The sequence below is a fragment of the Fulmarus glacialis genome, unplaced genomic scaffold, assembly GCF_000690835.1.
Source record: "Fulmarus glacialis isolate BGI_N327 unplaced genomic scaffold, ASM69083v1 scaffold20473, whole genome shotgun sequence".
Classification (NCBI taxonomy): domain Eukaryota; kingdom Metazoa; phylum Chordata; class Aves; order Procellariiformes; family Procellariidae; genus Fulmarus; species Fulmarus glacialis.
The window spans coordinates 45,976-55,838 of record NW_009202645.1 but is presented as its reverse complement, the minus strand read 5'-3'; the positions used below and the strand labels follow the sequence as shown (position 1 = coordinate 55,838).

The 9,863-nt window shown below is 36.7% G+C and overlaps 1 protein-coding gene across 1 annotated transcript in view; it reads right to left on the bottom strand.

Annotated features, from left to right (window-relative positions):
* The window catches only part of NF1 (neurofibromin 1), a gene marked incomplete at both ends in the record, with an annotated part of 82,066 nt that overhangs the window by 35,725 nt on the left and 36,478 nt on the right, over positions 1–9,863 (bottom strand). The window contains 5 exons of the mRNA XM_009574374.1: positions 6,943–7,053; positions 7,398–7,544; positions 7,956–8,102; positions 8,247–8,344; positions 9,193–9,351. Coding sequence (XP_009572669.1) covers positions 6,943–7,053; positions 7,398–7,544; positions 7,956–8,102; positions 8,247–8,344; positions 9,193–9,351 — 662 coding nt within the window. The remainder of the gene's footprint in view (positions 1–6,942; positions 7,054–7,397; positions 7,545–7,955; positions 8,103–8,246; positions 8,345–9,192; positions 9,352–9,863) is intronic.

Sequence of the window (9,863 nt, the reverse complement as noted above, 5' to 3'; positions counted from 1 at the left end):
ATGCATATCTGACTTGTACCATGATCACTGTGGTTTAGCAGTGATTTTTCATCTTCCTTTGAGGACCTGAAGTTTGTGTTCATTCAAAAATCCCTGGGACCCAGTTTATAAAGCTATGTTATTGAAGACAACTTTTCAGATTGTTAAACTGCCAGGTAACTCAGTCAATGATTAAAACTTCAGAATTTCTGTAGAGCTCAGTATCACAAAACTAAGGAAATCATCTCCATTCTTCTAAGACTTAAGAACAGTAGATCTGCAAGAGATCAGAGGCCATTCTGGAGCTCATTTGTATTTACAGTCTCTTTTGACCCCAAAAAGCACAATTCAACAGCAGACAGTTTGCTGACTTTTGAACCCATCAGCTGGGTGGGGCACACAGATCATGAAGCAGCATTAGAAAAACACCACGGCAAACTTTCACAAACACTTGCCTCCAAGTATCTTTCAGATGGCCGGTTATGAAAGAGGATTCACTTCCACTATTGTCTGATGTTCAAGCTTTATTTTTAGTCATCCACTCCCTTCTGCCGAATTCAGCAATACTTAGGCATCAGTTACTAAATAAAAGGTCACAGCTATCTGTACTACTTCGCCAAATACAACAACTTAAAATGCAGAGTTACACACAGAATAGGTATTCTAAAGTTTCACAGTGATGTAAACGGAATTACATACATAGTAGTGAGATACGCAGAACTAAAAAGTTCCCATTCTAGGAATTTTATACTGTCTGAACAGCTACTAATTAATACAAGAAGGTTGAGAAAGATGAAGATGACATAACTTATTTTGGGCAAGTCAGCAGATGAAATATTTGTCTTTTTTTTCTAAAGTTGTGTTATCTCATTGTGTGATTAGCTACTAGTAAGCTGATAATTAAAAAGTACTTTGCAGTGCTTTCTATTTAATGTTGTCCTTTTTCAATTTTTACATCTATTGTCTCAACAGGCAAATTCTCTTGTGGACATGTTTCACAGCCAAATTTCAATATACATGACTAACAGACCACCACTGTGATTACTACAGCTACACTCAGTAGCTACTGACACGATAAACAATTGGCTTCCTCCTTTATTATTTACATACTAGTGTTATTAGGGCCCATTACTGGCTTGTCCAGACTTGGAAAGGTTTAGTCTCAAACATCTGTGTACAAACAGTCACCCACTGAGCTGGCACCTTTTTCCAAGGAATATCGCATACCCAAATCACAATCAGTATTTAATGATGTTAATGATCATATACTTTCTCAGATAAGGAAGCAAGCAGAAAAAGTTGAATTATTTGCAAGTAAAGGGCATGAAGATATCGGTCACAAAATCTCATAGTTCTCATGAATAGCCCTTATGCATAATTCGTAGCATTTAAACAACAACATATTTTTGCTGAGATCACTTCCACATGAACTCATTAGTAAGTCATAACCACCATGCCTGTTAACTTCCTTTCAGATACAACACTGCTATTAAGTTAGCCAAGTGTGGATAATTTTATTTTTCTGCTTTTAAAGAAAAGGTAGGTAAGTGATCTAGGCCTAGCAAGCATGTGTTGCACACTTTTGTATCAATTTATTTCCAGAAATTCTTTCTTTACAGATGAAATAACCATTTCTTGCTCCGTAAATGAAGAAAACACTGCATGTCAAGTCTTCACAGAATACATGAGGATGCCTTGGATCACTGCCAGACACAGTAAACTTTTTGAAGATGGGTCATCACTATTCTTGGCATTTGTAATTTCTTGTCTGAACAGGACAGGATAACAATGCAGGAATTTTATTTTACTTGACATGAAATAAGACAGTGTCTAACGGAAAAAACTGGAGGAGAAAAATGTGGCAAGCAAACACAGACAATTTTTTAGAGACAATTCAAAAGACTACCTTCTCTTCTAACTTTGTGTATAGAAAGGGCTTAAACATCTGGGATCTTGCTAGAAAAGAAGAAAAAAAAAGAAAAAAAAAGAGAAAAAAAAAAGAAAAAGCACACAGGCTTCCCTCAGGGACACCCCTTTCCGTCAGTTAGCCGAGCAGGTTCATGAACCATTAGCTCCACACCAAGCAGGAGCACATGTGTGTGCCCCCCCAGTCTAACTACAGCAAAATCCTCCTTACAGGAGCAATGGCACCTCCGATGTTGAATGCCTTTTTTCTAGAGCACATGAGTTCACTTCAGCACAGATGCTTCAAATAATCCTTTCCCACAAGGCTTCCTAATGCTGTCATCTAAAGTGGCTTACAAAGGAAAACAATCCAGATCAGAGTGAAACACACCAGTTTACTTCTGAAGAGAACTAGTCAACATTCCTTTTCTCATTAAACTGCAACTAAGTCATTTTGTTGAGCATGCAAAAGCTACCACACTTACGGAAGCAGACACTGAAATACCATCCTCCTACCTCAAATTAAGCTATCAAGCATTCCAAGTTCTCTTCAAATATCTACCTGTGTCCACTACACATCTCACCTGAAGAAAGGGAGAAGACATCTCATTTAAACAGGCTCACTCATACTAAAATTAACCATGCAAGGATACAACAGCACTTTTAATATTAATATATTAATACTAAAGTTGTTGTATATTCAAGATAACTCATGAAAGATGTGGGGGGAACACCACCACCCCAATGTTTGCCATAGAAAAGAACGAGGTGTCTTAGAAAGTTGAAGTATTCCTGAAAGTATATAATCTACTTTACTTTTTTATCCTAAAGAGAAGATATTTTGTCTCGTGATATATACTTGCATGAGTCTCAGAAAAACAGTGTCTGAAATTACTTTGACAGAATTGAGGGGAGGAAGGGAAATGCAGGTGGGAGTGGGCAGATAAAATGACTCCAGCTGATCCTTCTAATTTGCAATAGTCTGACAACTTTTCAAGCTTACTCCATTACAACAGTGAATAAACACAACAACTGGGAGAAAAATTGAGTTTCCAAACATCCATTTTTATTCCCGAATTTTCACGATCAGTCTTTTCTCGTGACAGCAGTACAACTAGTTTAGAAGGGGTCTGAACATAATACATTATATATTCTTCCAAAATCTACTGACATTCAACTGCATAAAGTTATGTTGTCTAAATCAATCAGCATGCTTTTTGAAAAACATTTATTTAAGCTGATACGTGCTGTCCATGGGTACATATCCTTTTTTAAGCCTAAGCAGGAATCAACTTTAGCAAAAATCATCATCCAAGGATATGTAATTTTAAGTGTTCACAACGAGTTAGCCCCCTAGATAATACAGCATTTAAAAAAATGTGTCCTTAGTTAAACTTTTGAAACTTTGTGTGCAGATTTAGTGTCAGGAATCTCTAGGAAAAAATGAACTTACAAACAAACAGACAACAGGCAAGCTAATTTCAGTTTCGGCACTGTATACACTCACTTTACTGTCAACCCTGTATCCTCTCTGAATCTTTAAAGCACCACTGATGGTTTTTCTACTGCCTAGAATAAATGCAATGCTCAAACTTAAGATTCAATAAATCTGTTCCTAGTACAGAATTACATGGAACATTCAGATATCCCAGTAAAGTCACTCTACAAGTCACATGCTGTTCAATGTTTTCTGAAAAGCAGAAACCAGCATTAGATGCTAGATATGCAGATATACGTTTCACTGAAAACAAATGATTTTGGTTTTGTTTCAACAACGATCACTAATATTCCAAAAGGAAAATTTCCAGAAGCTATCCCTCTTCTCAACCATTTTGTTGCAAAACGTGAAACATACACACAATAACCTAATTTAATACTAGTTAATTACTGTTAGAAACTTATATGGCCATTTATACTGCAAACTGAAGTTTCACATAAGATTTTACAAAGGCCCACTTCAGCCAATACAATAGGCTTAAAGGTGACTCAAGGACCTTGAGGAGGGCAGAGAAGTGTGGTACAGCTTTTAAAGACAGAGAATTAGGACAGAAGATAAGTGGTACTACTCATCTTGTTTTCTTCCACTCCATCCAAAGAGTCAAGGGTGTTGAAAATGCAGAAAAGGGGTCAAGTTAAAGGAAGGCAATTTCCCAAGCAAAAGGAAGGGAAAGCGAAAGGCTGATTTAGATAAATGTTCTCTCATATAGATTCTATTTCAGAGCTATAAATCATTGGAAAAAAGTTCAGATAAATTTGGTTTTCTTACCTACTTCTATGTAATGACTTTCTTTGTGTTATTTAGTATTCCTTTGATTAGCACAAGCTTACAGATTCATTAAGCGTAGAACTGACAAAAAGCATGGGCACTTTACTCTCATTCACACGAATGTTGTCTCCAAATGGTACCAGCCATATTACGCTTTCTTTTTTCTTCCACCTTTGGACTGCCTTACACATAAAGTCTTCCTAAAAGAGCTAGCAGCGAAGCAAGTGTTTGAGAACTTTCACAGCAACAAATTTAAGAGAATGTAAGCATTTCCTCCCTACATTACCAGCTTGAAAGCAAGTGTTTTGTGTTGTTTTTTTTTAAAGCATGAAAAAACCCTTTGGCATGCCTGTACAAAATTCCAGAAGAAGGAAACAGTTTTGAAATTTATTTTACCTTCCACATTGATACTGAACAGAAGTTTTGTTTGTTTGTTGCTCTGAAAATCAAAAACATAATAAAAGAAATGTGAACAGATATACTCATTTGTTGGACATCTAATTGCATCCTGGCTAGGAAACCATATGTGAGCAGCAGAATTCAACTACTAAGTTAGAGGTTATATTTGGAAAGGTTCTTCAAAGCTTGCTCGTTATTTTAGCCTCCAACCTGAATTTGGAATAAGGTATGTTTATTATCCAGTGGTAAAACAATAAAATCTTCTAATAATTAAAATTGTTCCTTATTTGAAAATTTGGAAATTTTGAAAAATTCTGAGGGGAAATGACAAAAGTCACATGGTATAACAGAGCACAGATTTTCTAGGAAAGTCAGTTTGTAACTCAATCTGCAGAATAAAAAGCACTACTGAAAACAATTAAATACTATAAAAATTAATAAAATTAAGGAGCTAAGATTTTAATTAATTGAAAAAAATCTTACATGCCTGTTGGGTATGATTTTCATTAGAAATGTGTAAATTTGAAGAATGTCTTGTTTGCAAATGTGTGTTGATTATTTATTTAAATTGTTGAATACAAACAGAAGATACTGATAAAGAAGTGGTTTCCTCTGCTTGTTTTCATGTTCTTACATGAACTCAAAGGGTCTGCAGAAGGTTCACCACTGATGACATCTCCTCAGATCACGACAATACTTTTTGCCGTAAGTGGCACCATCAATGAAACTGCCACCATTGGCACCACGAGTAGCAGTGCCACTACCAGCAAGGAGCACACCATGGACAGCAACACTGGCACCACCATCAAAAGTTCTCTTCCCAGCCTTACCCCAACAAGCAGCTCAAGCAAGAGCTCCCCAGGGACCACAACCCTTCCTAACCATGCCACAGATAAGCACATCAGCAGCAAGGGTACCATAAGCAAGCACCCCCTGGTGCAGCAGCCACCCCACTGGCATCACAAACAAGCACCCCACCAGCAACAGAAGCACCAGGAAGAGCCAAAGCAACCACATGAACTCTGCCAGCACTGATGCCACAAACAGCTCCATCAGCATGAACTCAGCTACCACAGCAGCACCAGCAAAAACATATTGGCAATAGCAGCAGAAGCAAAACCAAGAACCCCACTGGCACAAAATGCATCGGCAATAATCCCACCAGGAACATCCACACAGGACCTGCCAGCATCCGTAAGTGCCACACTGACATGAGGACTCTCACTACCGCGACCAGTGCTGGTGAGAACTTCACAGACCTCAGCAGCACCACCACACACCCCGCCGGTGCCAAAACGCACTGCTGCCAGCCAACACTTCACCAGCAACACCATTACCAAAAGCAAAGGCACCAACAACAGAGCACAGAGAAAAGGTACAACAGCTCTAATCTTATCTTTACAGTTCTGTCTTTGATTGCACTTGGTGGCAAGCACAATGATTTTCCTTTTCTTAAAAAGACTAAAAATGACTTTTAGTAATGAGCGTAATTACTATAGAAACTGTTTAGAACGTGCTGTCCTCCATGGATTTTATAGTGCAGTTACTTAACAACTAGACTGAAATATCAAGTTTCAGTTATATTCTTACTCTAGTTGTAGCTTTACAACTGCAAACATTAATTTAAATAAAACTAATTTATTTAAATCTTTTTTTTTTTTTTTTAAAAAGAGAGAGAATTGTGACTGACTAATAATAAATAAACTGACTAATATTGATCTTGGGATATTCTTCCCAAATTCTTCAATACTGCAGCAGATGCTACTCATTGCTATGAATCACTATCTTCCAGAGTAGGGAAGACTTAAAACTTTCAAAATTTTGCCTTATTGGAAAAACACAGTCTTCTGCAAAGTTCAGAAGTCAACAACTGCTTTTCTTATTACTTCAGTGATATTTCCACAGATCTTGATCATTTCCAAAAACATGGTATTATTGTCACTTAGAAAATAATAGTGAAACTGAAGAAATATCATGGTCTTGACTATATATGAAACTTCTAAATACTTGTATTACTCTTTAAAATGGGATACAAGGACCATTTTGAGAAATTTTATCCCATGTTTTAGCTTGTTACTCATCTTATACTTCAGAAAACGAAGATGCTAAAATCACTGATAAAGGGCTAACAGGAATGTGGGGTAGATGTAGTTTACTTGAGACAATGAAAAATTAATAAAATGTATTTAAAATTTTAGGTATTTTTCCCACAGATACTCACATACTCCCAGGTGGAAAAAACTATGACAGTTCTGATTTAGGATACAACTCAAAAAATACTGTCAGCAAAAGTTGACAAATAAGCTATTTTCAGATTGGTCTCTGTTACAAAGTTTGTGTCCCTTTTGTTTTTACATGTTTATTTCAGACAGGGAAGGTGAAAGATTCCTTACCGCCGAGCAATGTAGTAGAAAACAGGATTGCCAGCTTTTGATGTCCCAGCTTGGTAGAAAATATTTAATGTTTTCAGTGCTTTGAACTCCTCTTTTTCATGTACCTGATGCCTAAAAAGCAGTACATTGACATCAACTTTTCACAACTGCCTTTCAAAAAAAAAAAATTTTTTTTAAAATCCCAAACCCTCTTTATTTGCATCTTTAAACAAAAGTATTAAGTTGACACAATCTTGAATCTCTGTTAAATCACAAATGCTACTGCCATCTCCAGTTCTCAATTTAATTTTTGAAATTAAAATCTACTTTGAAACCTAAAAGGTGTATGTAGACCCAGCTTTTTAAACTCCCCTTCAAAACGAAGCTGGAGTCTTAATGAGTAACTACTTATATTGCCTCACATGCCAAAGTCTAGAAGCCCACAATGTGTGTCCCCTCCACAATAATCTGATTACCTTGTCATAAATTCTTCAAATTTGGAACTAGTAAGATTTAAACTGGACCAGTGGGTATCTGCCACGGGTTTGTGCTCAGGAGGACCCAGATAGGCAAGAAGAGTAGCCATCTTGTCAAAAGGTCGTCTTCCAACAGCCTTGTGGTCCCTAGAAACAGCGTATTACTTACAAGAAAAGTCCTTCTTTACTCAGCAATTCCTATTTTTTTGCCCACTACCCTTCCTTACCTTGAACAGGCTGGATTTTCTTTTTTAAAATTTAAAAAAAAAAAAAAAAGGTTCAACAAAGAAATAAGAAAAATGTTTGTTACATGTAGAACAATTTTTACAAAAGATAAGACAACTATACACTTGCACAAAAGGTTGGCAGTAAAGTGGGCACCAAAGGTGTTAGGCATATTCCCAATAATGGCTTGTCAATTAGGCAAAAGTTTCCAAATGTAAGATTTTTCAGCCATGATACCCTTCTCAGTAATAACAACAAAAGCATCTGAAAGTATTTCCAAATATTCATTTCCCATCAGCAACTCCCTTCTTCATAATACTTCGGAAGTCTTACCTGTTGCTGGAAAGGTACTGGCCAATTTTCTCCTGATTGTTCCACAGCAACCGGTGCAAAGCAAGTACATTGCCATCACTGATGAAAGACAGGCTGTGATTGACAGTGTCGCTAGCTGGGCAATCAGATGCAATATCAAGGAAAAACCTAGAGTTCAAAACCAGGAATAACCATAAGCGTGTAAGGGAAATCTGCCAAGTAGAGTCAATGTAAATTAAAAGGCTGTAAGAACATTCTCTGCTTACTCTTTACACGACACAGACTCTTTGTGCAAGTTTCCAAAGGGCCTACCTTCGTGCTGCATCAAAATTGCTTTTTACAAAATCATTAAAAGGCCGCATATGTTCTTCTTTTGTAAAAAGGACATGGTTGGCAATACTCTGAAGTATCTAAATAATGAGAAGATGGTAAAGACACATAAAGGTTTAATGTATTAACTGTTACAGTAGTCAGTGTAACTTCACTGTCAGAAATACTCATTTTAACTTCTTGTGAAACCTCAAGACAAAAAAAGGCCAACAAGCCAATCAATTCAAAATATGTTCACTTTCAAAATATTTTCTTTCACATACTTTTAAATGCTAGAAAACGACTTCCCTTATTTATGAACTTTATTCAGGTTTAGACCAGGAAAATAAATCATCTTTCAAAGCCACCATTTATTAAATGTTAACTGTTTCTTCTGGAAATTATACAGACATGTAAAAGCAATAGCATATGCCTATTTAAAGAAAACTATAATTTCTCAACATTTAAAATGGATAATATGCCAAGGCCACAGAATTTGTACACCATCATTAAATCTTTTTTTAATTTTTACAGGAAATAACACCAAATGAGATTAAAGATAGGACAAATCACTACTTTAGCACTAGTATGAACTTAATCAATATCTGGCTGCCATTATTCTCCCTGTGCCCAAAGTAACATTGGTTTCTTTGTTTGTTTTCAAATAAGGTTAGAAGTTCCAAGTGAAGAGCCAGAAGGCATTCTGTTATTTTATACACCATTTTGGCAAAGGGTTTTCTTTGCATACAGACTGTTCCCCATACTTACATGGCTGTGAGCTGTAACATTAAAACGTCATGATGTATAAACATAGTATGGAAACCGCACTTCAAATAAACATGATGGTTGCTACAAAAACCGCAAGTTGACCTGAATTTTCTCATACTAGTCGAAGAACAGAACAGGTAGAACATACAATATGGCCAAATAAAAGTATTTATTGATTCACCTTTGACATCAGTTTCAATCCCCTTTCAATTCTTGGTGGAGGCTTTTTATCTAAAATCCCTGCCTCATAAGGGGAGACGATCGCAGGATTGATGAACCGCAGGAACATCGCACTTCCAACTGCTCCAATGCTGTTCTGAGGAAATCGCTGACTAACAACCTATGAAGTTGAGAATTATAAAGAATATTTTTGCATTAAAGAAAAGGGAAAGCAAGCTGAGAAAAGCCTTTTATGGTCATCCAACTTTAAGCATTCTTTCCATACCAATCAAGCTCAATACACCTGAGTAGGACTCTCTTGCCTTGACAGGTCTTGCATCATAGGACAATCAGGAACGAGAGGGAATCGAGTAAGGGCAAGGGGGCTATCAGACACTAGCTAGCTTTACTTCAGCTTTCGTACAAACTTTCTTGCTAGGGTGAACTTGCTACAATAGCTAGATAGATAAGAAGGTATATTTCAGAGTTATAGACCACTTAATTCCAGGACCCTGCCACTGACAGTAAAGCAGACAAATGCCGTATGTTCGTACTCAGGTGTGCACAATCTTCCCATCAAATACAGGTAATTCATTTTAAATGAGTGGGTCTTTTATTTGTGTATTTATAATCTCACTATCGATCACAAGAGCCTCTCCAGCAATAAGACTTATGCTGTAAAGTTCAGGAGTA